This window comes from Suillus subaureus, assembly GCF_016647635.1.
Source record: "Suillus subaureus strain MN1 chromosome Unknown BJ212scaffold_4, whole genome shotgun sequence".
Taxonomy (NCBI): Eukaryota; Fungi; Basidiomycota; class Agaricomycetes; order Boletales; family Suillaceae; genus Suillus; species Suillus subaureus.
This window is the reverse complement of record NW_024538560.1, coordinates 69,352-97,012: the sequence shown is the minus strand read 5'-3', so window position 1 is coordinate 97,012 and position 27,661 is coordinate 69,352. Positions and strand designations below refer to the sequence as shown.

Sequence of the window (27,661 nt, the reverse complement as noted above, 5' to 3'; positions counted from 1 at the left end):
TGTCTATGTATCTGACAGCGCGTTTTACAAGAGTCTGCATACTTTTTGAACTATATATGTTCGGGTATCCTGAAATATTACATAGTAGCCATACAAGAAAGCACCTACAAAAACACCACCGGGACAAGTTTCGACATCACTGATGTCAGCTTACAATACCAAGCCACCGAGGGCGAGCGCCGCTGAGACGCCGAGCCACATGCTCATTGCACTGACACTCACGCCAATCAAAGCAGGCGAACCGTTAATCGTACTAGCATTCGAGAACGCGACGCTAGGCGTGTCCATTGAAGAGTTGGTACCGTACACGTAAGACGTGTCGGAGGCACTGGGCGTGGTGGGGTCGTTGCATTGTACTGAGACAGACTGGAAGAGCGCGTAAAAGTGGCCTGCAGAAGAATTTCAGAGCTGTAGGGTAGTGGAAGGCGAACCTCAAAAAGACGTACCGGCGGAGACATAGTCGGGGTCATTCCAGTTGATCATGCCTCCGGCCCATTGAACCGTGCCTCGAGGCTCGGTGGAGATACCGGCCGGCCAGATACTGCAAAGGGAGGTGTCAGAAATGTTTCCCCGTAATTGTGAACCATGAACCACGTAATACAGGAAAAAGTTGTGACAATTGGACCACACCAACCTATACCCAAAAGCAGGGCGTATGATGTATGGACACCCACCTCAATTGGATGCGACTGGGTGTATTGGGGAACTGGACCACCCCTGTCGCATTGTTCGTAGTCTGAACAGCTGTAATCGTGCGCGTTACGTTTCCGTCGACCAAGAAGGTCAGCGAATCAGGTTGCCAGTCGATCTATCGGAGACGAAGTTAATATGTTCTTTGAGATAAGAGACTGAAAAGGCAGTGAGGGAATTGAAAAGAGGCAAATAGTCTTTGAACATCGACCACTGGGCGGTATTTCGGGGAGAGTACACACAACCCGAGATACCGAAGGTGGGGTGACAAGATGGCAACAAGTAGAGTGTTCGACTGAAAACCCGTGCGCTTTCGTTGCTCATGAACCGAGCTGTGAAAGCGTACGTGCCGTGTTCGCCGAAATAGGAAATCATACATGAAAGTGATCACTTGGACAAAACCGAAGACTTACTGTAAAATCATGCCAGTTGGAATAAGTATCCGTGAGACCAGTTTCAGTTACACCGGCGGTTTGTGCAGCTTTTGATAGCAATGAAACCGGGTGTGGGCGGAGTATAGATTGCGCATGGAGGAACAACACATCAGCGCATTCTGCGGGATTGACACAACTGTAGGAAACTTACGAATGACCCCCTGCCAGAAATAATTGGTCTGTCCGGTGGTCGTCTGATTGCCAGGGAATTCCCAATCGATCTCATCTTTAATGCTAGACATTGTGATGAATGCGGTAACGACGCCTGCCCAGCGACCAGTTTTTACTAGATAAAAAAAAGATATTAGCGCATTTTAATGCATCCGAGACAAAAGAGAAAGAAAAGCGAAGTCACAAGGAGAATGAACGAGAAGGGAATAAAAATCTTGCATTACAAAGTCCCTTGAAAAAACGAACACTCACATCTAGCTGTGATTTGGCCGTAATGAACGTATCTGGTTGAAGACAGAAGAGTACCGCCACCGGTTTCAGTGAGGAGGACGGCAATTGCAGCCTCGCCGTCAGATGTAGTATTGATAATCGACCCCTGTTCCACAACCCAGTCTGAAAGTAACAAACAAGAGGCACGCATGAGTGAAACCATTAAAAAAGAATTCATCCTGGAGCTGACCATACTCGGAGGCGTTCCCGTTAAAATAGGTATAGTTACTAAGGATGCGAGAGGTATCTGAAAGCGTGTACTGAATAAAAAATTAATTTGACGTTAGATCTACTCGCACGAAAGGAGAGCAGATGAACAGACGTTGGCATTCTCACACATAGGGCTGGGATTGCATGAGTCGAGAGTGTTGGACGCAAGGGGATTACACCCTCCGAGACAGTACTACAGATTGGCAAGATTGAACGGCATGGTGAGACGAATAAAACAAGACGCACAAATCCATCACCGCAGAACCCGTATTCACCTAAGGGGAGTTTTAAAAAAATAGCATATAAATTTCATGTGACAGATGATGTTGATTATACGACGCACTGCAACAAGGATACTGGGATGAACATAGGTTCGTTGAGTTGCTATACAATATTTGGAGCCAAGTCAACCTTGCGCAATGAAATTTTAACAGTAGGAACCGACCAAGTAGCACCCTGTTGTGCCGCTGTACCAAAACAGCGGAAGTGAGGAAAGCCAGTGCAGAACTAAACAGGCAAATTTGTTTCATTATTGTGATATTGCACAAGAGAGCGTGGTGGGGAACGAATGGAGAGGAGGAGCAGTAATCCGCCTGAAGCTGAACTTGAACTTGAAGAAGATGAAACGATGATCAACGAGTGCACGCCACAAATAGGTACTCCATTATGTCGTAGCGTGCCGTGATGCCGAGTACTGTAATTTATGCATAGCAAGACAAAACAAAGCACTGATATATTTAGATCCATTTTGGAGGAGGCTTACCTCACTACCTTCCCTGCTGTATAGTTCTCGGATAATGCCGTTTACCCGTCTCTAGCGTAAACCCCGCTCGCTTATTAGCTTCTTGCCCACTCACAAACTTGTTTTGACGCTTCCATCTTGTTACGCTCTAATTGGCAACCTTTCCTTCCTCCCTGCTGGTCCCCCCCCTCGTCAATGTTGCCTCAGCAATGCTTCCAACCTAATAATTGTATGTCCCCAGCAGCGAAGACTCTTGTTATTGTGGCTATAACAACGTCTATCCTGATTCTGTGACTGCACCGATATCGCGTTACTACCTTGGCCGTCACTCACTGCAATATGACTCTCAGTAGCGCGAGAACTCCGCAGTCCCACTCCGAGATGGCGTGGACACAGTAACCAAACTCCAAGTGACCCACTGGATCAATCAGCTTGGACTAGATCTCTTCGTCTCACCCACAAGGCGGTTTCATAAAATGTACAGTCTCATTACGGGTGTGCATGTGGCACGGTGGGTACACGTTCTTTTGGGAACTTCACGCGCCAGTTGATCCGTAAATAGTAATTTGTGCATAGCAAAACAACAAAGTATCTATGTTGCTCTAATATTTTTTAAATTTCTATTTTCGTTCCTGAAGTCTGGATACATGTGCGCGAGGATATCACGGGCTCAGTGAAATGGAGCTTTGGAGCCTGAAACAGCCGCGGTAGCGTGTCCACGACGCGTTCTTTCAATTGCCGGAACCGAACGGGATGGGAACATGCCACCGATTGTATGAACATTTTAACTGTGTCATTCCTTTTTTTGTGCTGTTTCATTTGCAAGTCCCTAATCCATCATCGTCTCGCGACGCGTTTCATGGGCGTTCGGGCGTATTTGTGCCTATTTTGTCATGGTTGAGTAATAGCACTCCTAGTGAACTCCTATTTCACCACTCCATTCACTCCCACTCCAAATTGATCGTTGACATTGTAAGTAAATGACTTTCGTCAACATAAGATCGGAAATGATGCTTTATGTGCCCAGTGCTGAACGATTGTGGATACTACTTAGATGGCTTCAGCGGATCTCTTTGACAGCCATCCAATATGTGGATCTCAGAATGATGTTTCATGTCAGCTGCCCCATCCCCTATCTGTGCGCTTAGCCGAGGGAAGCCTCATAGACCAGAACTTTGACGCCACAATTGACAAGGTCGGCGATGACAAAATCAAGCAGAAAGTTTCCATGACTTTTGAATGGGATGGCCAGAGTGTGCAGCCCGCACGTGAGATGTTTGATGCAACGATTCTCTCATCAGTGGTTGATGGAAAGGGAACCAACACTCGAAGGGATGATGAATGGTGAAGCTGCAGGCAACGGGTTGCAGCTTGTGTCGTCCGGGGTGTGCTACATTGATAAAAGAAGTAGCGACAAATCAATTCGCCCGATGTTCTTGTTGCACAGGTCGTGGGCCAGAAATGACTCTGGCATCGTTCAAATCACCCCGGTGAAATGTGACGTATCTCTGATACATCAACTCGAGCACACCGTTTCTTATGCGGTACCTACACATGACCCTCATCGTCACTTCCGAGTCGTTCTTGATGTCATTCCTGTACAACTTGCGCAGCTTGAAAGCTTTTGTCAAGTTGTACGAGCGGCGCATGATGCATTAGTTGGTGAGTGACTTTGAGTTTTCCAGCCGCTAGATTTTTATAATATATTCGAAGCTCATTGAGACGCATTCACGCTCTGTGGAGTTACACGTCTTTGTATTAGCATGGGCAATATTGTGTTGCACGGCCAAATGAGCATCCTCATGGACTGGGATTTAGTAGCATCAGTTGAGAAATCCGAGTCGGGCCCATCTATTCGAATTGCAAGCACTATTTTTCTCTAATGTCTCATTGCTGTGATCACGAACTGATGGTTCAGGGGACATTGCCTTTCATGTCTGCTAAGCTCCTCACAAGCAAAAATCCTCTGCGAAATTTCCAGGACGACGTGGAGTCCGTGTTATATCTAATTCTATGGCTCGCCCTCCGAATCTATACGCGATCATGCATTCTGAACGTTATCATCGGCCATTCATACTGTTCGTGGAAGGAAAGATATTCCGCGTATCACAGTTGCACTGTTTTCGACATGACAACTTTCAAGGGCCATGGCGCTCTTAACTGCCTCGTGCAAGAGCTGGCAGAAGTGTTCGCTTCACGGTACATCATACCAAAGGAGAAAGACTATAAAGTTTATAACGCGCATAAGGATAATGAGAGCTCCATCGTGCACGAACTGCTAGAGGGGAATGCCGCGGCAAAGAAGATGTCTGGCCTTGAATCGTCTCATGCGGGAGTCATCCAGATCTTCGACAAGCATCTTTCTAACGAAGCAAGGTGGCTTTAGAATGATCATTGAGCAGCAGATGCTTCTACAACAAATTCAGGTGGCAATATGTGTCAAAGAATTGACTCGTGGCTCCGTCCGGCCTTCATGCTGAAGTTGCAGAACTTCCATGGGATGGATGCTAGTCGTGCCGTTGCCTCCCCCTCCAGTGTGAACTTGTCATACTAACGGTTTGCTACTCCATTTTCTCGTACGGCCAATTTCTTCATGTCATTACAACGTTGATTTTTTCATCTTTTGAATAAATCCTTGTGCGGCAAGGCCACAGACACTGGATAGGCTAGTGCAAAGATTTGAAAGCTAACAATGATGATAATGCTTTGTATTTGTCTATCTACCCTCATGCCCATGTGATCATGGCACCACCCATGATTGGTCGTACATAAAGATCTAGTAAGAATACGGACAATAGAATAAACTTCAAGAGAGTGGCCCAACCCGTTCCTCGAGTTTCAACTTGGAGCCACGACAAAAGCCTGAGTAGCTTTGTTGGCAATTTGCTATTTTATCAGTACACAGGAATAATGTTTGACAGTGGACACTGGTCGAGAAATTATTGCACTCGAATCGCCTGACTTGACGTGCGCACGTCATGTAGGCCGTGGTTGACCACAAGTTCAGTTGTCAATGGTTCCGGTCATGACTCGCCTGTTATTTCTGCGCTATGCTCGGATAATATATTGGAGATACAGAAAACTATATGTATACTATACATTTAAACCACACTTACAATTACCCTGTCGCTGAAATGTTCAGGCGATGTTAACATACGGACCTAATCCAGTCAAGTGTGTCAGCGTCTTCACAGATGCATCAGGGAATCGCGGGACAATGCGGCAGGGAAATTTCTCCGGATGACTGAAAAAGAGAGATCAGCGGACTACTCTTAGGGTAAATGAGATTCTGCAAACACGATGAGACCCGTAGAGAACTTTGGAATGACTGGGATGTCCATGCCGTGTTCATCAAAGGCCTTGTGGGCTGAGAACATGGCGAGGAAGCTCGCGATCGCAATCCAGAGTGACGTGTCCACGACATACCGTCCCACACTGACCAGCAGGTTTCAACAGCGAGTGAAGAAGTTGCATGAATGTATGCTCACCAGCTCCGACGACCCCAGCCAAAGCCTAAAGGCATCGTGTCGCTGGTGAGCGACCCATCTTCATGGAGAAATCTTTCTGGCTTGAATTCATCAGGACTGGGGTACTTCTTTTCATCGTGTGTCATTGCCCTAAAGGTTTGGTTATTTCGAGACATTCAGTATCAAGAAAGTGAGAGCTTCCTATGCATTTGCAAATAAAACAACCCCTGACAAACTGGGTCGTCAGCAGCCATTGGCCAATCAGCATGGTACATCTACAAACCTTTAGGGATGAAGTAGCCTTTGTAGATGTCACTGGTTGTTGTTGTGCGCGGGACACCTAAGTACATTATCAGATGAAGGTAATAAGGGTGACTGATGGAACGGACCAAATGGAACCACGGGGTGCCACCTGAGTATTTCACGTAAAACTGGCGTCAACAGTAAGGCAACGATGGTCTATCATTGAAGTTGGGGAGTCTATCTTTGCCAACAATTCGATCAATCTCCGCTTGCGCTTTGGCTTGTACCTCTGGATTGAGCACCATAGCAAGAATGAACATAAGTAACGTAGAAGTAGTCTGGGCCGAGGGCAACATGATTACCACAGGAAACGTAGATCAGGACGATACATACCGTCTCAAATGCCGCTGAAGACACAGAAACAACAATAAGCGTCAAGGGGACAAAAGCTCTGTGCTTTGATACCTGCGAATGCCATACAAGCAGCCTCCTTGACTGCAGTTGTAATGACAGCGTCGTCTTCTTCAAAAAGCTTCATCCTGCTCAAGGTATCGGCCACGAAGCAAGACACCGTGATGTCGGTAGACTATGTGCGGTTCGTCAGTTTATTGCACTTCTATGGACGGGATGATTCACCATTCTTTCTTCGACCATTTGAAAGGGTATCTCCTTTATATCATGACCTGCCTCGAGACACTCTAGTGATGCTCGCTTGAATGTGGCACCAGGAAACCAGCTGGGTAGCTTCAAAACTAAAATGACCGCTGAGAGGTTATGACAGGCCATTATTGCATGTGCGGACATACGGAAAGGGAATGTTTCGAGTATCACAGTAACACCTGGCGTCAAAGCTGTGTTTGTCCGATTCAAGTACCTTTTCATGTTGCGAGCGATGGGATCATCCTTGGCTTTCGGTTCATAATCATATATCATAGGCAGCATAAAGGAAATGCTAAACCTGATGAAAATCAGCCTCAGCAGAAAGCAGAGCAGACCGTTGCAACCAACATCTCCAAATGTCCTGAATAGCCGCTAGGGTCCTGTAGAACACTGAACAACATTTTGTGGGCGGAACGTAGCTGCACAGTATGGTAAGTGGGTATTTCAACTTGACGAAATGCCTGATGAAAAATTCGTCGGTGGAGGCGCCACCTGCTGGACTTCAGACACTGACCAACACAACAGGGAACAATCCATTACCTGTCTCCATATGGCATGAGCACTGGGTTGAAGTCCGAAGCGAAGCTGACAATATCTTCGTCATCGATGTGTAGCAATACTCCAACATGCTGACTCACTGTGGGTAAACAATGGACTGGGGTCTATCCGAATATATGGTAGAACGCCCTTCAAAGAGGTCTTTTGCAACTTCCTCAGAGTTAATCACAACCACAGGCTTGTTGAGGAGACGAGCATAAATGATGTCGCCTACAGAAAACATGGGTACCAGCCTATCATGAACAGATCCTCATCACGATGTGCTAACCATATATGGACTTCCAGGCATTGAAAGTCAACCAAGGCTGAGTGGTATCAAGACTCAGAACATTCCCTACTATTGGGAGGGGAATAGGACCAGGAGGGAGTGGGGGGCCCGACTGCTTGTCCCAATATTTTCGGTAACAACTAAAGATAGTCAGCGCCAAAGCTGATGTGGCCAAGTAAAGTCTGGGTCCATCGTCGAACATGGTAAGATGTGTTTCTCTGGTTTTCAAAGGACAGCGATTGACTCGAATTGCGCTAGGATTTATAGCACTGAAAGTCTGAGAATGAATTATGATCCATGACGGAGCGATAGGAGCCTGTTATCAAACTTCAAAGTCCGGACACCCTCACGGCATTCAAACGACCCTAGACACTACTTAACGTCGTTATTTTGCGGCCATCACCGGGCGGTATATAATCCGTGTATCCCGGTCACTCGCATGCCGCACCGTATTGTGGAATGAGAAAATGACTAATGATGGAGCCAGGTGGAGAGAATGAGGATGGAGAGGTTGGCTACGAGTACTTGCATTGGTAATCTGGCGTTCATGCCGCACAGCCCTGAGACTCGAAGTGGCAGTGGGAAGGAGCACTGGGAGTGGTGTCAACTGACAAGTGTTCTGGGCAGGAAGCTCAAAAGAGATGCATTCGCGAGCACAAGAGTTGAAATTTTTGGCAAAGGACGATGCACGAACCGACAAAGCTCCATGAGACTCGAGTAGAACAATGACGACATATATACGTTGGCCCAGATAAGAAAGAACTCGTATCTTTCCGATGAATTCGTTTACGGGGTCCAAGTTCGCGTTCGCTACCACCTTTTTTGCCATTGGTCAAATTTAGAGTAGGACTCTGAGTCAGGGACGAGTGTCGGGCTCGGTGAGCAATGCCAATTATAAGCTGGTGAATAACATGAACACCCGGTCACCAGAGAAGCATGATGATAATTGTTAACAATCAATGTCACAAGCAAGGGCGTACAGCCTGATCATGATCCTGTAGCAAGGATTCTAGCACCTAAATTACATCCAAAAGCACAGAATTTGGGATGCAATCGTAGGTGCTGAGCGCTGCCAGTGAGCGCCGAAAGTCGATGTTGTCGTGCCGGGGCGTGACAGGATGTGACCAACGTTCTTAGCTCGCTTAAGCACCAAACAAACAAGTACAAACGCGCTCCGACGCGACCTAATAACTATAACAATTCTTAACTATAAAAGGACCTGAACACATCAGGATGGCACCTACGCCTGCAAAGAAAAAGTCTAACGATAGCATGACGCAGAAAAGCCTCATGAACTTTTTTGCAAAACCCGGCTTGTCAAGTTCAGTCACAGCAGCAAAGAGCGCGACCAGTGCGACGCCAGCGCGGAAAAGTTCCACTGTACCAGGAACTCAAACTTCCTCCGGGTCGACAAAGACGTCCTCGGCTGCTAAATTGAAACCCAAGTTTACTCCCAAGACACCAGATTCAAGACCATCTTCCGACATCGACGTCGATGCAGAGAGCGGCAAGGACACTCCACCGACTTCAGACCCCATTCCTATAGATGTCGACATGTTAACAGATGACGAGGACGCGTCGGTCAAGAAGAGTACTAATGTGAGCGTTCTAAAATTACTTCAAAGTGCTGTGCGACTTTTTCTGACACCTCAACTTCTCTTGCCGTACAGACGCGCCTAACGAAGCGCAAGATTGTTCTAGCTGACTCGGATGAGGAAGGCGAGGGTCTTTCAGGGAAGGGCACGACACAAGCTACATACCGCACCTCATCCCCAGAATATTATGACAAATCCTCTCCTTCACGTGGACGCGCGAAGAAACCGCGTATCGCACCTACGCCCTCAGTTCCCACTTCTGATGAGGAAGACGACGACGACGCAGACGTGCGCTCGCACTTTTCATCCCGCTTGAGCAAGTTCCGCAAGTTGCCTGCCAAACGTAAGTGGCTGCATGTTCAACCCCAGATTTATCTGAACAAGAACAGCATCTAAGAAGAAATCGAGAGCTTCTGATGATGATGACTTTATTGTTCCTGACTCTGACTCAGAGCACGAACGATCATCGTCACGCGCATCTTCGCGTTCAAAGCCGTCCAAATCTGTTGCCTCGGACGACCAGTCTGGTGAGGAATCAGGTGCCCCAACGAAGAACTCTACGAAGTCAAAGCGTCCGTCCGCGAAGAAATCTGGGGCAGCTGGCGGTGAAGCAGGAAGCGGGAGTGGACTGGGAGGGAACACTATGTTCTTGACGAAGGCAGAGCGGCGCACGCAAGAGAAGAAGTCCGAGAAAAAGTCTGCCGAGGATCCGTTCCTCTTTTTGGTCGATGTACGGGATGTGAGTGATCCTAATAACTTCGTTTCGGGGAGATGCATCGCATTTTCGCTCAATGCCTCACTCATTTATGGAGGGCGGAAGCATTTTCCAACGCATACATGCATATATATACACGGAAAACTCATCTATGTTGTATTCTCCTTCGATTGAATGGATATATGCCGCATGGTTTTCATCTTCTCTTCTCGAGTACCATCCAGTAGCTTCATATTGCTAATATGGTCTACAGAAAGACGGTGTTCGCCCCGGCGAGCCTGGATACGATCCGCGCACACTGTACATCCCGAAGAAATCATGGACAGACTTTACGCCTTTTGAAACACAGGTGCGGCTGTTCTTTTACTTTTATTTTGACGCTTTTACGATGTTATCACACAGTTTTGGGAGGTACGTCGGAATGTAATACTTTATAATGGCGTCTTTGATGCTTGTTATTTCTACAGATCAAGCAGGATCACTTCGACACTGTATGTGTTAATCCGGTTACCTTTGAATTGTGTTAATGTGTGTATTTCCTACTAGATCTTGTTTTTCCAGAAAGGGTGTGTTATCCGTCGGTTCCCTTCATGCTGATGCTTATTGCCATCCTGCCTGTAGAAAATTTCTAGAGGTGAGCTAGAGGCATTGCTTGGAAATTTCGTATCTGTACTCACCCACACCTAGCTCTATGAAGATGATGCGCGGATCGGGCACCGGGAGTTTGACTTGAAACTCACGCACCGCGTGAAGATGTCCATGGTGGGTTTTGCTGCCCCGTTTCCCTTTGGACCACTGATGCACGACTTGTTAGGTCGGCGTACCTGAGACAAGCTTCAACTTTTGGGCTGCGTGAGTCCTTCCTCTCAATTGCAATCGACTGCTCATTAAGCCCCACAAACTAGCAAATTCCTCGGCAAGGGTACGCATATGTTGATGTTCTTCGCATGAGCAAGCTGAGCTCAAAACTTGGATACAGGGTATAAAGTTGGCCGTGTGGATCAAGCAGAGACGGCGCTTGGCGCTGAGATGCGCCTTGCGAAGGACAAGGGTAAGAAGGGCGCTGGCGGAAAAGACAAAGAGAAGATCGTCCGTAGGGAACTCAACAAAGTATACACAAACGGTACGCTTGTAGACGAAGACCTCCTCACAGATGAGCAAGCGGGACATTGTATTTCCCTGCGCGAGTCTGCTGACGGGAAGGATGGCATGAGCAGTTTTGGTGTCTGCGTCCTCGATAGCGCCACGAGCCAGTTCAGCTTAAGTGCATTCGAGGATGATGTGTGCACGACGAAATTGGAGACGATGATGAGACAGCTGCGGCCAAAGGAAGTCATCTTCACCAAGGTTGGTTTTATCGTCTTTATATTACTCAACTTTCCAGAATGTTTATATCTGTTATAATAGGGGAATCTTTCAGTGCAAACGACGCGCCTACTGAAGTCTATCCTCCCCGGGTCTTGTTTGTGGACCAGCCTCCGGGATGTCGAAGGGTTTACTTACCCGCAGACAATTAATGAACTGAACAGTATGTTTTCTGAGGCTAATACTGAGGGGGAAGATGCGATGGATGAGGACGCCGAGTTATCCAGCGCTGTCCCACAGTGTATTCGGGACATGGCGAGTTACCGTGCTGCGATGGAGGCCCTGGGTGCGCTGATGTGGTGAGTATTCCGGACGTCCCAAAGATAATACAGGGCATGAATGATGCGTCTAAAAATAGGTACCTCCGTCAGCTGAACATTGACAAAGACCTTCTTACGATGCGGAACTTTGACGTCTATGATCCAATGAAGAGAGGAACCAGCGTTGTTCTAGATGGGCAGACGCTTGCCCACGTTGAGGTGGGTGTCATTTATTAGTCTTCTCGGCAGGCAGTGATTGATATGATGGCGCAGGTTCTGCTCAATAATGAAGGCACAGAAGATGGATCGTTGCACAAACTCCTGGGGAGGTGCATCACGCCGTTTGGTGGGCTTTGCGTTTCCATTTCTTCTAGAAGGTATTGAAGTACCATGCAGGTAAACGACTGTTTAGGATCTGGTTATGCGTTCCTTTGCGGGAAGCTAAAGATATCAATGCACGGTACGGCATCCCTTAGGGTTAGAGACATTGCGACAGTGTTAATGCACTCTTACGCAGCTTGGATGCTGTGGAGGACCTCATCTCACACGCAACTTTCGAGCAAGAATTTACCGAACTCGCAAAAGGACTCCCCGATCTGGAGCGGATCGTTTCCAGGATTCACGCAAATAACTGCAAGGTCAAAGATTTTGTCAAGGTGCTTGCGGTACGTATCTTCCCGTGCAAAATGAATTTGTAGTGTGAGCACATCAGATCCGTGGATCAAGATGTGGACTGTGTTTGATGCTTGGGTATCTGGCCTTCTGAACCACCCCGCTCGATATAACATTCTTAAGATCCGTGCAATTTCTGATATTAACTCCTTTCGCCTCCTAGGCCTTCAAGAAGCTTAGCCGCGGCCTTGCGAAGCTCGCCGACAGCTCTGAGTCATTCGATTCGAAGACGATCCTCGGACTTTTGAGATCAGCACCGGATCTGACTCCCAATCTGAAGAACGTAGAATCGCGGTTTACTGTGGATAAGGGTATGCATTACCGTATTTTTCATGGATCACTCGGATTGTGTCCCTTGTTGTTCGTTCCTTGTTGCTGATGATAAGATTTTAGAAACAGATGAGCTCCTCCCTGTTGCAGGCAAGGATGAGGTGTATGATGAAGTTATGTGTGAAATCGAAGAGCTTGAGAAGGAGCTAGACGCGCAACTCAAGAAGTTTGAGAAAAAGCTTGGGTAGGTCTTTACTTCTCGAGAAGGCGGTTTGCGCTGATAAGTTTGATACAGGCGCAATCTTACGTGGTGGCATAGCGCTCAGGGGAACAAAGTCAGGATTCGCTTTTTCGTAATAACTAATATTCATGGTTATTACTTCTGGTAGGAGATCTATCTAGTCCAGACCAAGTCGAACGAGAAAGAAGTCCCCAATGACTGGGTCAAAAGCAGCGGTACCAAAGTGGGTAAATCAGGGTGCGCCATGAGAACATAGCTCACCGTTATACGTCAGGCAGCTACCCGTTGGATCGTGCCTTCTCTCCAACCTACAATCCGAAGTCTCAAAGAAGCACGCGAGAACCGCTCTGCGGCGGTCAAGTCGTTCAGAGGACGTCTCTATGCCGAATTTGATACTGACCGGGGCACGTGGCTCCGCGCCGTGCGTGTTCTTGCCGAACTTGACTGCCTCTTCAGCCTCGCGAAGGCATCGATCGCGATGGGCGAGCCAAGCTGTCGGCCTGAGTTCGTGGAAGGCGATGCTGCCTTTATCGAATTTGAAGAGCTGAGACATCCAACACTAGCGAGCTTGCGGGAGGGTTTTGTTGCGAATGATGTGAAATTGGGCGGCGATCTTGGTAGGATCGCGCTGTTGACAGGTCCGAATATGGGGTTAGTCAGAATCATTATTTTCGCATGCGTTACTTACATCGTACTATGCGTAGTGGAAAATCCACGGTGGGTAGTTACACCGCCCAGAGATTCGTTTTCATTTATTTTTCTCAGGTCATGCGCATGACAGCCACAGGTGTCATCATGGCGCAGTTGGGCATGCTCGTTCCCGCCAAGTCAGCTCGGTAAGTATATGTTGTAACCCTTTGACAAGATGCGTTCACTGACGCCGATGCAGACTTTGTCCGATAGATGCCATTCTCACGCGGATGGGTGCCTATGATAACATGTTTTCCCATTCAAGTACGTTCAAAGTTGAACTGGATGAGTGGTGAGTGATGTCCCTCAACTTGGCATCTCGGTTATAAACGAGAAGTAGTTGCAAGATCTTGCGGGATGCCACGCCTAAATCGTTGGTAATCCTTGATGGTATGCTATCATCCTTTTTAATCGGATATCTGGCTGACCCACATTCGAGAACTGGGAAGAGGCACTTCTACTTATGTAAGAGAAGATGTCCCTTTCTTCGAGACCCACTATTGACGGTTCTTTATTCAGGATGGTATGGCAATCGCTGGAGTACGTCTCATTTGCATGTCATGGGATTTTATGATTATGACCCTGTACGACATTAGGCTGTCCTCCATGAAATTGCCACCCGCACCCTTCCGCTAGCATTCTTTGCAACACACTATGGCTCGCTCACCGATGATTTTGCCTATCACCCAAACATCAGAAACATGCACATGTCTACCATGCTTGACGACGAAAAACACGAGGCAAGTAAGCTTTACACCATGTATTGCTGGTCGATTAACACTTCCCTAGCTTGTCTTCCTGTACAAGTTGGTTGATGGTGTCGCATCTTCGTCCTTTGGTACACATGTAGCCAAGCTTGCAGGCGTGCCCGAGGAGGTGGTTAAACGCGCTGAAGTCGTTTCTGAGGATTTCGCGAAACAATTTAAAGCCAAGATTGACGACCGGAAGAAGAAGTCGCTGGCATCCAAGCTACCTTTGGTCGCTCAAGCGGACTTCACTTACCTTTTAAGCCTTGCCATGGGTAATTTGAAGCTGCCAGACGATCCGTTCAAGCAGCGAGAACTGCTCAAAGGACTTAAGCAGGCTGTGCGTTCGTATGTCAGTTCGTAGTTTGCGTCGTTCATTGCTTTCGATATTTGCTTGCTCTATACCCCACACTACTTGATAGCACACTGCTCGTACATTACTTGGCACCCGGCACTTCACTCTCACTTACCGACATTGACATTTCTCGTTGTGCATTCACTTTGACGGAAATTACTACGTACCATAAATTCAATTTTCATGCAGTGGAATTAGACAAACATCAGGAGTGGCAGTGCCGGGCACTTTGACCTAGATGTTCACTAACACCGTGCAGCCGAACATCATTTCTCTATTCTCTTCTACAAGCAGTGAACCTCTTTCCCTATTTTCACAGCAGACAGACAGGTCTCTCACTGCAGATTCATTCATCCACTTTCTGAACGATGCGTCCTCCCTACCATCTCCATCTCCACCTGCTGTTCTCTGCTCGATGCCAGCACTCGATGACAATGATGAACCAAATATTGGCTATAGCCTACATCAGACTGTCCTTCATATCCAATCCCCAACTCTCCGGATGACCTTCATCCGGTCCCCACCTAATACAGATCCCGGTGACAGAGATTTAGGCTTAAAGCAGAAATGGCTTCATTTGCAAGTTCGAAATGTGGGCAGGGAGTGGTCTTTCGAAATAGGTATCGTTGACAAGTCGGGAGGCGCGGTATAGTTCGCTGTTCCACATTTCAGGTGCGTGACATTTATGATTTCTCCCGTTCTTCGGTATCAACCTTCGATGCAGACCCTGGTGTAATATGCCTATCTACTGACCTCTTCTTATCAGAAGGAACCCAAACTTACAATATCTCCTGTTCTGAATGCGCAACCGGTCCTTCATCTGCCTCTTTCATTTCCACAGCCCTCATCTCGTCCCTTGACAGCATGGTCCACAATTACGCTCAGCCTTCCGTCCTTGATACCCCACTTTGGCACACTTGCTAGCATGAATCAACCCGATGACGGCGAAGGCAGTCGTCATGACACCAATCGTTCAGCAACATTTTCAGCGACGAATATCACTGTCCCTAGTGGGACATATTCGCACTTGTCGTACATCAAGATTTATGCGACATGTCGTTTACGAAGAATATGGTTAAGTGATCTTCTCCCAGACTCACAAGTGCCATGGGAGTTTGAGTTATATGGGGCTTAGATGGATTATATGGTTGCGCAGTCATCTATTAGATCGCGCGATGATGCGGTGAGCTCAACGTAAGATGGATGTCCAAGTCCAGTGATGATTCAACGCGCTTCCTAGAAAAGATATATTATTTATCGTGACTGTCCCTGTGTCCATTGCAAAAGCGCTGTATATCTGGTGTTCCCTCACGCTCCGCATCATTATTCTTGATTGTGTGATAATGTACTGAAATGGGCGCAACGACAACACGACGCCTGGCATCTGCCAATCAGATGAGTCAAGAGAAGAATTAAGCACGTCGCGTTCAGTTGGACTGATTGAGGATCCATGTCAATTACACCATTCAATTCATGGATCTCCTCGGTCTTGTCCTCTCGTGCACAGGTGCTGCTGTTGTAATACAGACAGACAGTCCGTCCATCGTCATATCCGACATGTTATTATCTACGTGCGATGACACTGTGCATTGGCATCGATCAATCTGTCATACAGACTGATATCTGATCCACACTGCACTGTGTGCGGTAACTATATAACGTCTTGATCAGTGTACATTTTCATTTATTGTCAGATATGGTGCTTCTGCTGACAACTTTTTTTTATCTTCGTCGTTGGTACCTCAAGGAAGAGTGCAGCTAGACACGGTACTATGTGCAGTACTAGTACCGGTGCCTCGCAGTCATGTTTTAATAACCCCTGCAACTGCGCTATCACATAAGTATCTCTGACCCTATGATACAAATCAGTGAGGATACCGCTGGTGAACCACGCCTGCGACACATCCCACGATTGTATTCACATGGTGTCTCATTAGATCTCTGCAGCAAGATATAGTTCTGCACGTGGCTCAAAACGATGCGGCAACATATCAATCAAGTGCGTTTCAATAGTTTGGGTTCCTCAACAGAAGTAGGTTAGGTTCTCAGCTTGTGGCGAGCCCAGTCTTCCCGCGCATGTAAAAGAAAACGACTTGCGATCATCAGCCCATGAAGGAGGTATACAACATCCGTCTTTGACTAAAATGAGATGGGTGCGTCGTATTCATTATTCTGTATGTTTGCGTAATTGTGGCGAGAGCGTGGCGGGCTAGGCCGTTCATGGATAACCCTGAGGTAAACCTCCACCGATAGAGGGGATTCGAGTCTGATATCGGACAAGGTTAGCTTGAAGAGAGACCCGGGAGGATGGCGGGGCTGCGTGATTACGTACTAACAGATATTGAACCCAATGTCGCTGAGTTTAAATTTCAAGCACTCGTCCGGCAGGCAGCAGCACCAGGCAGAACTCACCTAGAACAAATCATGGCGGATGCATCGGAAATTAAAGATGTTCTTTACGACGCTCTAGAAATAATATTTGGATGGGGGCCCAAGATTACGGAACGAAGCAAAGTGGAATATGGCCCACTGAAGCTTAATATTGCTCCAAAGGTAACAATTCTGATTCTCGTTGGCATTGAATATTGAGTAATGACAGATGCTCTCAGGTGAAATTGTAGGAAAGGAAGGTTGGCTGCTCACCAAATTGCGGTATTAACGCTGCATGCTCACCACTCACAGGTTAATAGTACCCTCCTGGGGATCACCTATCTCTATCAGCGCTATTCCTTGCCATGCCAAACAAATTGACAGAAATGAGATTGATTTGAGCCACAAGAAGTGTGCGCATAATGCAACCCATGATTTACTGAGATTGTAATTCGATCTTGTAGCGGTTGAACTGGGCTGGTTGTATTCTTCTATTATTGCTTGCGGCCGCTTTGCCCGATGATCAATCTCTTTCTAACGAGGTTATCCTTGGAAACCTTATGAATAATGTTTTGTGGAAGGCATCAATGTAATTTTATTCCGAAATGCCACGTCCACTGTGTAGGCTACGAATGGAGACGAGACATAGCACAACTCCTGTCAGCGAAATGGCCGCGTAGCCCTGATCTGTCACTAATCCCTCTTCTCTCTCTTCTAGATGCGGGTGCCCATCCGCCAATGACAGCCATGACATTGTCGTCCTGTTGCGCTTCGGCAGTTCTCGCCCCGTCCTAGTCACGACACTAACATCATTCCTTGTCAAGTTCGCCGATGCCCGGGTGCATATTCCTGCGGGGAAAGTACACTTCCCAAATACTTGCACTCAATCTGGTATTGCATACGGGGATTGACTGGGTGGAGTGCACGGAGGCCTCAGATGACACCCACAGATGCACGTTTGGAAAGGCATGCTGAAAGGGAGTGGGCTAGTTATTAGTCTCCTCTTCTATTAGCTACTAGTACGTTCTCTCGACATCGGACAGCCTGCCCTTGTCTAAAGAGGGACAATGACTTGGAGCGCTTTTGCATGTTATCATTTCCGTGATTTGAATATAATCTTTTATTTTAGTCGACAAGACATGAGTCTACATGTAAGTAATTTACGTGAATGGAGGTATAGTCCGATCAAGACATTACTAAATTTCGCTACCACATGTTTCATAATGCAGATCTTCCTATGCTTTATTTGCATTTTGGCTTCAATATTGCAGTTAACTTTGAGTTTACTAGATCTTCTTATGTTATAGGCCATGTGTTTGCGGGGAGCCATCGCGCCCACAGTTCTAGCGCTTCGTTAAAATTAAAAACTTATTTGAACTCAGTGACCCCTCCGAGACTAAGATATTGTGAGCCCGAAACATTTTTCGCTCTTTAAACTCTTCAATCAATTTATGACAAATAACATCGTACAGTGGACATCCGCTGTGGCCTCATTGGTATGGTGGTATAGTATAAGCTGCCGGTATATTAATCAAGGCAGCTAGGGCCGGTAAGCCAAACAACAAAAAGGAAATAGAAGATCAAATGCACGAAGAGTAAACGAACAGACCCAACCTCGATAGAGCGTAGGTGAATTAAGTGAATTAACACAGTTAACACCCGCTTCATACGTCTATCCCCCCCTTATCGGCAATTGCTCGACAGCCCAAGAATGATGACGCGAATCACGGCGAGTCCGGGTAGTATCCACCCGACATGAATCATGTCATTGTCGCATGTCAAATGCATTGCGCAAAATGTGGTGCCGAAAGTTGAGGTCGCTGCGTGAGCCATGTGGCACCTCTGTGGGAGATCATGGGACCTTCAGCCCTCCGCTGCTCTCACCACCTACGGGGGATGACACCACCGCAGCGAGTGACGTGACGGTAGTTCCGTTTGACGTAGTGGACTCGGTTAGCAATAGTGCAGCTTTGGGAATAGCGGCAAGTAATGGTGGAGGTGTTGAGATACCCGGGGACGATCCAGAGCTGATGGTCACATTCCAAGAGTACCGGTGATGAAAACTTTTCTTCTTCCGCACACTCGCTGAATAAGCGGCTCGCATCGCCTGTGTAGCATCGCTAGTATTACTTGCGAGACTCGATGACGAACTACGCGTAGCAAGGGGGTAAGACGAGCCTACGGATGGCACAGGAGACGCAGGGGGCGAAAGGGATGGGAATACAATCGGGTGGTCGGCGTGAACATCAGAACCAAAATCTGATGACGATGAGGAGTCCGAAGGTGGATATGCAGAATGCCACTCGCCGGAGGCAGGAGGCTCGTCAGCTGTAAGAACGAATGCGGGGAGAGTGAGAGGGAAAGAAGTGAGGAAATCTTCGGGAGGGCGAAGGCATGGTGTGACTACAGGAGGATATGGGGGATCTTCTGGGGAATCTTCTGCAGATGCGGAGGATAGCACTTCTCTGCGGGCCACCCACATGGCTAAATTTGTAGTACACTGACAAGCGAATATCTCCATTTCTGAGACAGCAGACATGTCAGACGCGCAAAAGGTCAGTAACAAAACGTAAAATACCAGGAACAGCTTGTGCAACAAGGTCCATGAGTGGCTTGGCGTATGAACCTATAAAGAATATCTGTCCTCGGACTTGGTCCAGTGGGCATTTGGAAGGCGTGACGGATGGCGGTAAACTCCAGCGCTTCTCTAGTGATGCTTGATAGGCCCATTCAGCCATGAGGGCATTTGCCCAGTAATGCGAGACGCCAGGCGGCCGACTCTACACCGCATGTAAATTAGAATGACGTAGAATATAGACGACGAAAAGAAAACGAACAGGATTGCTGATGTCTGCACACTTTATTATTGCCTGGCAAAGCAGTAGTTGGCACCGATCCAAAGAATATTCTCTACCATCCACAAGCGATTGAAAATCTCTTATAAATTGATAGTGGACACTCATATCCGTAGCCAGTACGATACCAGCAAGCATTTTCCGGAAACCAGAGTCTGGTCGATCCAAGATTTTCCCAAGGCCATGGTGTCGCATTGCTTGTATAAGGAGGGCACAATGCATCTGTTCAAGAGCTGACTTGTTATCATACACATCAGATAAGGGCGCCTTCGCATTTTTCTGTTGATGGATGTTAAGTGATGTTTTTTTGCAAGTTGCTGTACAGATCATACCATGAACATATTCGTCAACCCAGGATGACCCACATCATGTCCAATGGCAGCAATAAACAGAGCGAAAAGACATGTGTTGTTGAGATCGAATGCGAGACGTCCTTCCTTTCCCAGTTTGTTTGGTCTCCAGGTGCAGTCGTCACTATCCAACAATACAGATACAGGAGGTACGACACCTGCCGCACACAGGAAGGCTTGGGAGGCCTGCATTACATCTACAGCATGCTGAAAATTATGATAACTGTTATGTCCACAGTATAGGGGCTGCAGATGTTTCAAGAACACGGAGATATCATCTGCCGGAGTGATAAGAAACGTCGTCGCATGGACACAAAAATAACACTGACCGAGGGAGACACCTATATCCTCTCGCATGAGCTCAATTCGAAACAGGCTTTCAAACAAAATTTGTGCGCAGAAGAGGACTTCCTCCTCAGGTAGGTTCTGCGGTTCGAAATGCCAGCTATCAAGGGAATTGATTAGGTGCGCTCGCGTGTGGGCAGGTATCACGATTGGAGAGCTGATGAAGGGATCAGTTAAAAGACTTAAATATGACAGAAAATGACATTACATGTCATGTACATGGTGGCTGACAGTAGTTTGGGTGTGGTTGTACATATCGCTAAGTAGTTCGGCATAGCTATTATCAAACAGTAGTAAGAACCTCTCCGATCAAAAATACATGAAAATATGGCTTACCGAGTCTCGCCTTGCTCATCCTCTTCCCATCCACCCCACCCATGACCTAAGCCTTGGTTTTCGAGTGCAAGCGCCAAACCGCCAACGTCGACGCTTCTTCGGCGCCCATGAGAATATTCTTCGTTATCAAGCATGAACTAGCTGCACTTGATGGCGATGGCGGAAAACAAGGAGTAGATAAAAAGTTAAGGAGGTGGTAAATGATTTATGTTGCTGACAGACTACCAATAGCTCGGATTGCTTCGCTCGCGTGGTCGTGGTTGTTTTGACAGATCTCGTGGTCATCGGCTCTCGTGGCTCTCGCGTGGCGGACTTTTTAATTCTCCGCCACACTTTCGGTCCGATTTCCCGAATATGCCCCAGTCCTTGTTCATGGAAAAACTATAAGCCCCTCTTTCGTTCCTGCCACCACAAACGCTTTACCGCATTCTCTTGGGTCTGAGGATATTTCCTACCCGCAAGGCCTTGTTTCCAGAACGGAAAACGTCACGAAGACACGTTGACAAAGACTCCTCGGAGTTCGTAAAACACAAGAGAGTGAACACGCCTAGCCTGAGGACTCCGACTTTAGGGTTATCCCTGACATCGATCCCAAAAGAATGCCTGCTTCTCGAGAAGCAGGCAGCATGAAGAAGAGCTGTGCCCACGCTCAACGTTGGGCCAGAGGGTATCGAGGTGTGGGGAAATCTTTATGTGCGCGTCTGTCTACAACTGAACAGTTGCTTTATTAGCAGTCAACGCCTGTGACTTTCAGTCCTTTTTGTCTGCGTATCAGGCGACAATTTGACCATTACTTGCAAAAAGTTGGTCAATGACATTTACGGCATTCGTTAAAAACTCAAGATTATGACCGACGACGGAGGAAACGGGCCAAAGTGCTTAGTATTCCGATAGCTCTAGGAACATTCGCAACTTGAATGATTAACGGATCGCCCAGATTGCCCGATGACCGCTTCACTCACCGTCAGTGCTAGAAATAATTATCCTCTTTCAACCTCAGACTTGGTCTCGTAATTTTCTGATCAACTGTAACCCACGTCTTGGCTCGCCTTAGTCCTGGATTCCAGCAGCATATCACCACCCTATTTATTCCTTACAAATCGCCACTAAGGTATGTCCCTTCGTCCGTTTCACAAATAGCTTTTCTTTTGAGCAACCTTAGGCGACCTTGTGCCCCCCCTTTTTTTCTGAATATGTCATATATGAGCTATGAGCAGCTCTGTTGATAATTATTGCCATTTTCTTGGCTGGCCTAGACTCTGTCATCGCCCGCCGCATCCCCGGCTACCTGCCCGTAACAGCAGATCGTATCTTGATTATTATCGTGAGTGTTGCAAGGCACTGAATCATCAGCAATCGGGCGTATGTCATTAACATCTATGGGCCGCTAGTTCTACGCCACTGTTCACACGACATGATGAACTGGGTAAAGTCGTGCTGATAATTAAGGCATGCGAGGTAACTTGTTGAGTTGCCGAAGCTTATCTGGGAGTGAGTGCAACGCCCAACAGCTCCTCTTTATTGTCCCCTCTGGCCTCGTCATAAGTCCTTCAATCTGTGGGGTAGGTAGATACCTTCCCCAGACTGCAGTTTAGCTTGTCTGTAACTGACTTCACATGCATTTTAGGTGTGCTTCCGCACCTTTTAGAAGCATTGCGACGTCCCGTCTTTTCTCCCTCAACTTCTCGCCACAAACCCATTTCCCCATCTTTTTGCGCCTTCTGCTGTCATTATCGAAATCGCGGAGCGCGTGTTATATTCGGTTTTGGTACCACCCCAGATCTTCATAGACCCTTGTGCGACAATGAGGATGTATAACCTGTCAACCATCTTCGACCGCACACAATCGAATCACCGCACGGCCTGTCTATCTAGAATTCAAGACAGCGGCAAGTGGCGATATCGCTTCATTGAACCTTAACAGATCGTTGGTTGACTTGGCACCAGATGCCTGGTATACAACTTTGAAGACTCACTGGAATCACTTCCAACAATAAGCTGGTCAAGGCTTACGCCCCACGTTGTAGGACACGCCGGCTACGCAATTTCGGACCTTCACGCGGGTTCCTTGTCCCCGTGGGGCGTAGCCCTATGTCAACGGTCAGTCCATGTTGTACTGTGTCATGTGCTAGTTCAGAATGCTAATAACAAATAAACAATGTTCGTGAGAGCGTTACGATGTCCGTTGGGCTGTCAGAAGAAGAAAAAGAGGGTTCAACATTCTCAAACAAATCGTTCTCTAGATCATTACGAATACCAACCGATCTACCCCAGATGATTCGGAGTGCACCGCCTTGGGCCGCCCGAGTCAAAACGTTTGTGTGAATAAGTAGTCAGGGATACATAGTAAAGTCCGTATGCTTCTCTACTGTCATGATTAGCGCTCGGATCGTTCCTGTTTTTCCTTCTTTGAGATGCAATACTTTGCTGGATAATACTTGGACTCGTATCTTCGTAAACCTACATGTACTTGGGCGCTTGTACCATGCATGGTACATACCAAAACAGTCATCAATATTCTCACGAGCGCGTCGTGCCGTACACATTGCACGGAAACACCAAACGAACTTGGCAACCTCGCGCTCACAGGGGGGACACGACGAGGACATAACACGACAAGCATACGTACATGCATTATGATACATAATTTCAATTTTACTTTCAGCAATGAATGAAATTAATCTTAGCATCACCTCATTGTCGGTTCAGAACTGCGGGTTATAGTCTAGACTCATCTGGAATCCAGATGAGTGCATGGTCTGTGATATCTCTTGGTCGTATTCACATGAAGTCTTTTTCATGGATCGGGGTTCTGGAATGTGGTACGAATTGCCACACGGCGAGAACGATTAGAGGATCGGATTTGAGTCGTGAAGCGAACTAGCCTGCAGCCACGAATGACAGATACTTACGGTACGGTGGCGGAGATACGATCGATGAGGTGACGTGAAGCATGCCAAACAAGCTCGGGTGCGTGCTCCGGCAGCACAGAGCAAAATGCCCTTCAGTCTTGTGATTCGACAACGACGGTGGTTGGCTCAGGGTGTATCAATTGCGATCTGATCGCGGGATGAGGACATTGCAACAAGATGAACAATATATGAGTATCATAGGTATCATATGATTTTGCAGAGTATATTACATGCGTTCCAACCTGCCAGAAATTTAATTTGAGTTCTGTCCGTGAGCGAAGAACGACCCAAGACAAATAAGGATGATCAAGAAAAAGAAAATGCAACAGTAAACGACGTGAGGAGCAAAGTAAAACAAGTAGGGATCGATCACTCCAGCAACCTTCAAATGCGATAGATCGGCAATCGACAGAGTGCAGAACGCCGTGGTAGTGACAGTTGCAACAGTGATTGAAAATGTTACCCAAGACTTGAGCGCTACGAGCTCATCGGCCCTTTGATTAATCGTCATGGTAATGCAACGTGAGTGTACTTTATATCATGAATGGTGCTTGTAGATTGGCGGGAATGGACCAACGTCGCGCCATCGATGAGAGTGACGGAAGGTTATCCGTGGAAGAACCGCAGCTACCAGAGCCATGGAGTGAATATGTGCCAGAATACTGCAAGTAATTAGTAAGCGATGATTGGTATTAGCTGAAAGCATACCTCTGAGGCAGACATATCAAGGGGCGTTCCACGTGACGAAGTGGAAGACAGTGAAGGGGAGTGGGGATATGACCTGAGTGATGGCAATGTGTACGAATGACACGACGGGTCGTTGGTGGCCCAGCTGTTATGTGAGACCGGGGGGTAGGAGAGGTCAGAGTCATCACCCTCGGCCCACCTCGTGTTTTCGTCTGGGCCAGGCTCTGGGACCTCAACGAGAGTCTGAAGGTGAGATGGCGCTGGTTCCTCGAGCTCCTCATCAGAGTCGCGGTATCCAACGTCGAGTTGAAACTCGAAAACCTGAGGTTCTTCATCCAACGGGCCTGCATCCTCTCCCATCCAGGTACTCATTGCCTGACCACCACCCTCATGGATTGAGAACGGATTGAGCCGAAACACGCCCATCATTTTGCGCATTGCCTTGCTTGCTTGGGTCGCGCGCAAGGGCACTTCTGTTGGGGGAGCTAATGAGGTGCTGTCCTGCGCAGCTGGGACAGCGGTAGCAAATTCCATGACAAAGCAATCGGCGCTTGAAACCTCATCTTGTTCGAGCTTCACAGGGGGTGACCTGGATGATGAAGCTCTAGAAGAAGCACGTGCAGAAGGAGATGCGCTAGTGACCGTAGGAGGTGGTAGGGAATGTGATGGAGTACTTCTGTCATCGTGGATAGTGTAGAGAGTTGCACCCCATGAAGCATCGTCGAATTTGAAAGAGGAAGCTGCTGATGGGGAGCGGTGTTGAAGTACTTGACGTTCAAAGGATGAAGATGATAATCCGGATGATAGGGATTGGGAAGATGTTGATTGTAAATGACGCTGGGGGGGTTCTGTGTAAGTGGACTGCTGATAGCCGGATCCGGGGTGACGCAGATTGACTGGATATGATGAGGAGGGAGGTACAACTTCGTTGGACCAATTATTGAGCAAATTCACGTTCCATGATGAAGAATTAGAAGAATAATCATGAGGGATTTCATTTTGTGATCTGGATTGGTAGTTCCAGTGAGGAGGAGCTAAGGAAATGGAGTCATAAGACTGTCTGTCGGCAGGCTGAAAACGTCTGTCGGTAAGGATTGGATAATGATCCAAAGACATGATGAAGGGCAAGGACGCGAATTGAAACTTGAGAAGGGTGCTCTATAAGAACGAATGGAAAATGAAGTTTGAAAGAAGTCCAAAGAATGAGATCTCAGTATTCGACATTTGACATCTAACGGGAGGAGCGTATGCAGGGCGCCCAGATCTAAAATCTGGATCGAACTCGTTGCAGAGGCACGTCCGAATGGAAGTATCTTGTGTGAAAATTCTGTCAACACATTCTGGGCAACAGCCCTCGCCGTGACGGAATTTCATGTTATAATAAAAAAGAATATCCGTCTCAATATTTCATTTTTATACACCGGAAACTTACCAATTGAATCATAAATCCGGCTGCAGCGGTGAACTACTACCCAATAGGCTTGAAATCCCCGTTCGTTGTGCTATAGTGCTCCTCACCATTAGGTCGGTGACCATAAACGGAAGCGTTCGTCTTGGGATCCGCATAGCACCAGCGTCTAAATCTAAAACTGCCAAATTCGGCACTCTTCTCCGGTCTCCGATGTTTACCGAAACCGGTCATTACTCCTTGCTTTAAATTAGACGCCCAAGCTTGCACTGATGTTATCGCTATCCTATCAGAAATATTTACCATCTTCTGCCATTATGTACGTTTACGGACAAGAAAGGAAAACAACACCCGCCTTTCTTCGCTCGTTTATATCGTTCGTCAACCTCGACCTCGGACCTCCTTCCCTTTCGGCCGGTGTATCGTTCTCATTCCCCAATTCTTGGGGTTGTCAAGATCTGCGCTTGCTGTGTTCACCTGCATCGCAAATTTAGACCATCAAGTTCGGATCGCGTGCCGCAGCCGAGAGATGCGCGTTCGTCAAAAGGCACAGCCTGCTACCTTCAATCCTGCCAAGCTCCTACTCCTTGAAGCTGATTAGCACCATCGACGGAGTGTAAATGTTTCATCCTTCATCGTACCGATACGATTCAGCGACACTCCATATCCCTGCCCCGTGTGAATTGGCCTAGTACTCACTAAGGAGCACGCCACCGCAGATCGCCTTTTGAATCAAACCCCTTCGGCTCACGTCGTGGACTCTAGGGCAACCACTCGCATCGAATCGTAAATCCATCACTTCAACCGTGATCCCTTCCGTTGGCTATCACGGAATGTCTGATCTTCGCCACCCAATATAGTGCGTATTCATAATTTTATATTATCACATCGTTATTGTCTTTCACCCATTTCGAGTTCCATTATTGCCATAGTAAGTACTTGTATTGTCGGGATGCCGGAAGTTAACGAGCATTGATCATCTTCGATCTTGGCTCTTCAGCTGCCAACCATGATCTGATAACCATCGCTTCTTTTTCATGCTGTAAACTTTTCTCTTGAATCATTTTATTCGCTATTATGTGATCTTGACATTGGAGCTGTCCTACGAATGCTCGTGTTTTGGCCGTAAGACCTAAGTGAATCGGTCATTAACGCACAGCGACTACAAAGAATGGATCGTCCTGTTTGCACGTTCCTGCTCCCCATCCTTTCAACCAATCATGTACAGATCTGCCATGCATTGGGCACATGCCTTGATCTTCGGCATCAGCTGACCATCCGTCGTGGTCGTGCCACTCCTACGTCATCGAAGACTTGAACGTTCATGGTTCAAGATTAGCACACTCTCGCCCCTCTCTATCATATCCGGCACGTTCACCGAGTCTTAGATACCCTGCCGTGATCCGCCGTGACACCGGTGCAGCTTGTATGTTTCTGTCGTCCAGACACTGACGTCTCTTTGTTCAGGTCCCTTGCCAAGCTCGGGCTTCCAACCACCGGTACCTTTTTTCTGAACCCCTCTGTGCAATCTAAATACCGGCTGTCTCAGTTTATACCGACGAACTGCTTCATATGGTGCCACACATGACTCCTGCCCATGTGGTCTTGTAAGATCACTGTCCTCGTGCTCGGATCGGCGGTGCTGCAATGATGACCATGCCGCCGCAGCGCCCCGCATAGGTTCAGGGTTGAGGCTTCAGCGGGCTGCGCATCGATCACCCTTGACCTCTTCCTATGATGTTATCTTACTCTCAAGGAATGAGGTACATGACATCA

At 47.4% G+C, this 27,661-nt stretch overlaps 9 protein-coding genes across 9 annotated transcripts; 5 read left to right on the top strand and 4 right to left on the bottom strand.

The window, feature by feature from the left end:
- Positions 1-150: 150 nt before the first annotated feature.
- On the bottom strand, positions 151-2,305 carry BJ212DRAFT_1444552 (glycoside hydrolase family 16 protein; the record flags this gene model as incomplete). The annotated part of the gene is made up of 11 exons (XM_041337976.1): positions 151-389; positions 447-541; positions 675-808; positions 1,104-1,171; positions 1,276-1,410; positions 1,548-1,688; positions 1,756-1,825; positions 1,888-1,968; positions 2,022-2,050; positions 2,119-2,159; positions 2,217-2,305. 11 exons carry the CDS (start codon positions 2,303-2,305, stop codon positions 151-153), a joined length of 1,122 nt encoding a protein of 373 aa, XP_041197429.1.
- A 1,631-nt stretch (positions 2,306-3,936) lies between these two features.
- On the top strand, positions 3,937-4,203 carry BJ212DRAFT_1323725 (uncharacterized protein; the record flags this gene model as incomplete). The annotated part of the gene is made up of 1 exon (XM_041334504.1): positions 3,937-4,203. A coding segment is annotated over exon 1 (236 nt), but the record flags the coding sequence as incomplete, so codon positions are not given.
- Positions 4,204-4,450: 247 nt separating this feature from the next.
- Positions 4,451-4,903, top strand: BJ212DRAFT_1476257 (uncharacterized protein; the record flags this gene model as incomplete). The annotated part of the gene is made up of 1 exon (XM_041339348.1): positions 4,451-4,903. The coding sequence occupies one exon, from the start codon at positions 4,451-4,453 to the stop codon at positions 4,901-4,903; it is 453 nt and encodes a 150-aa protein (XP_041197427.1).
- Positions 4,904-5,526: 623 nt separating this feature from the next.
- On the bottom strand, positions 5,527-8,106 carry BJ212DRAFT_1566499 (cytochrome P450). The gene is made up of 14 exons (XM_041341973.1): positions 7,714-8,106; positions 7,526-7,655; positions 7,428-7,472; positions 7,236-7,379; positions 7,034-7,185; positions 6,864-6,979; positions 6,693-6,813; positions 6,621-6,634; positions 6,438-6,565; positions 6,374-6,396; positions 6,264-6,324; positions 6,006-6,134; positions 5,815-5,952; positions 5,527-5,761 (listed from the first exon to the last, which is right to left on the bottom strand). Exons 1-14 carry the CDS (start codon positions 7,913-7,915, stop codon positions 5,656-5,658), a joined length of 1,509 nt encoding a protein of 502 aa, XP_041197426.1. The 5' UTR covers positions 7,916-8,106; the 3' UTR covers positions 5,527-5,655.
- A 785-nt stretch (positions 8,107-8,891) lies between these two features.
- BJ212DRAFT_1566498 (muts domain V-domain-containing protein) lies at positions 8,892-14,838 on the top strand. The gene is made up of 30 exons (XM_041341972.1): positions 8,892-9,312; positions 9,384-9,651; positions 9,698-10,047; positions 10,277-10,372; positions 10,426-10,434; positions 10,491-10,514; positions 10,570-10,589; positions 10,645-10,657; positions 10,711-10,785; positions 10,838-10,875; positions 10,929-10,945; positions 11,003-11,370; positions 11,431-11,687; positions 11,747-11,867; positions 11,922-11,994; positions 12,045-12,108; positions 12,166-12,313; positions 12,484-12,631; positions 12,714-12,834; positions 12,886-12,925; positions 12,980-13,054; positions 13,106-13,482; positions 13,536-13,548; positions 13,597-13,667; positions 13,721-13,813; positions 13,862-13,911; positions 13,961-13,986; positions 14,041-14,061; positions 14,118-14,261; positions 14,311-14,838. Exons 1-30 carry the CDS (start codon positions 8,947-8,949, stop codon positions 14,629-14,631), a joined length of 3,807 nt encoding a protein of 1,268 aa, XP_041197425.1. The 5' UTR covers positions 8,892-8,946; the 3' UTR covers positions 14,632-14,838.
- A 22-nt stretch (positions 14,839-14,860) lies between these two features.
- BJ212DRAFT_1444549 (uncharacterized protein) lies at positions 14,861-15,757 on the top strand (the record flags this gene model as incomplete). The annotated part of the gene is made up of 3 exons (XM_041337975.1): positions 14,861-15,255; positions 15,295-15,352; positions 15,389-15,757. The coding sequence occupies 3 exons, from the start codon at positions 14,861-14,863 to the stop codon at positions 15,755-15,757; spliced, it is 822 nt and encodes a 273-aa protein (XP_041197424.1).
- A 1,272-nt stretch (positions 15,758-17,029) lies between these two features.
- On the top strand, positions 17,030-18,350 carry BJ212DRAFT_1584937 (uncharacterized protein; the record flags this gene model as incomplete). The annotated part of the gene is made up of 6 exons (XM_041342349.1): positions 17,030-17,175; positions 17,457-17,581; positions 17,711-17,852; positions 18,122-18,143; positions 18,222-18,262; positions 18,300-18,350. The coding sequence occupies exons 1-6, from the start codon at positions 17,047-17,049 to the stop codon at positions 18,348-18,350; spliced, it is 510 nt and encodes a 169-aa protein (XP_041197423.1). The 5' UTR covers positions 17,030-17,046.
- A 42-nt stretch (positions 18,351-18,392) lies between these two features.
- On the bottom strand, positions 18,393-21,244 carry BJ212DRAFT_1323695 (uncharacterized protein). The gene is made up of 7 exons (XM_041334503.1): positions 20,879-21,244; positions 20,751-20,819; positions 20,527-20,699; positions 20,180-20,475; positions 19,830-20,126; positions 19,571-19,772; positions 18,393-19,515 (listed from the first exon to the last, which is right to left on the bottom strand). Exons 1-7 carry the CDS (start codon positions 21,010-21,012, stop codon positions 18,845-18,847), a joined length of 1,842 nt encoding a protein of 613 aa, XP_041197422.1. The 5' UTR covers positions 21,013-21,244; the 3' UTR covers positions 18,393-18,844.
- A 3,079-nt stretch (positions 21,245-24,323) lies between these two features.
- On the bottom strand, positions 24,324-25,593 carry BJ212DRAFT_1296006 (uncharacterized protein; the record flags this gene model as incomplete). The annotated part of the gene is made up of 2 exons (XM_041332388.1): positions 24,324-24,452; positions 24,499-25,593. The coding sequence occupies 2 exons, from the start codon at positions 25,591-25,593 to the stop codon at positions 24,324-24,326; spliced, it is 1,224 nt and encodes a 407-aa protein (XP_041197421.1).
- Positions 25,594-27,661: the final 2,068 nt, after the last annotated feature.

Bases quoted from the DNA above. Each gene is read 5' to 3' on its own strand.
- BJ212DRAFT_1566499 (XM_041341973.1), bottom strand. From the start codon at position 7,915: ATGTTCGACGATGGACCCAGACTTTACTTGGCCACATCAGCTTTGGCG. The intron at 7,380-7,427 runs GTAATGGATTGT...GAAGTCCAGCAG, and splicing joins CTCATGCCATATGGAGACAG to GTGGCGCCTCCACCGACGAA. The intron at 7,186-7,235 runs GTTGGTTGCAAC...GATTTTCATCAG, and splicing joins TATTCAGGACATTTGGAGAT to GTTTAGCATTTCCTTTATGC.
- BJ212DRAFT_1566498 (XM_041341972.1), top strand. From the start codon at position 8,947: ATGGCACCTACGCCTGCAAAGAAAAAGTCTAACGATAGCATGACGCAG. The intron at 10,515-10,569 runs GTATGTGTTAAT...ATTTCCTACTAG, and splicing joins AGCAGGATCACTTCGACACT to ATCTTGTTTTTCCAGAAAGG. The intron at 14,262-14,310 runs GCAAGTAAGCTT...ACACTTCCCTAG, and splicing joins TTGACGACGAAAAACACGAG to CTTGTCTTCCTGTACAAGTT.
- BJ212DRAFT_1323695 (XM_041334503.1), bottom strand. From the start codon at position 21,012: ATGCTTGATAACGAAGAATATTCTCATGGGCGCCGAAGAAGCGTCGAC. The intron at 20,476-20,526 runs GTCAGTGTTATT...TCACTCCGGCAG, and splicing joins GGATATAGGTGTCTCCCTCG to ATGATATCTCCGTGTTCTTG. The intron at 19,516-19,570 runs GTATTTTACGTT...CTGCTGTCTCAG, and splicing joins TGTTGCACAAGCTGTTCCTG to AAATGGAGATATTCGCTTGT.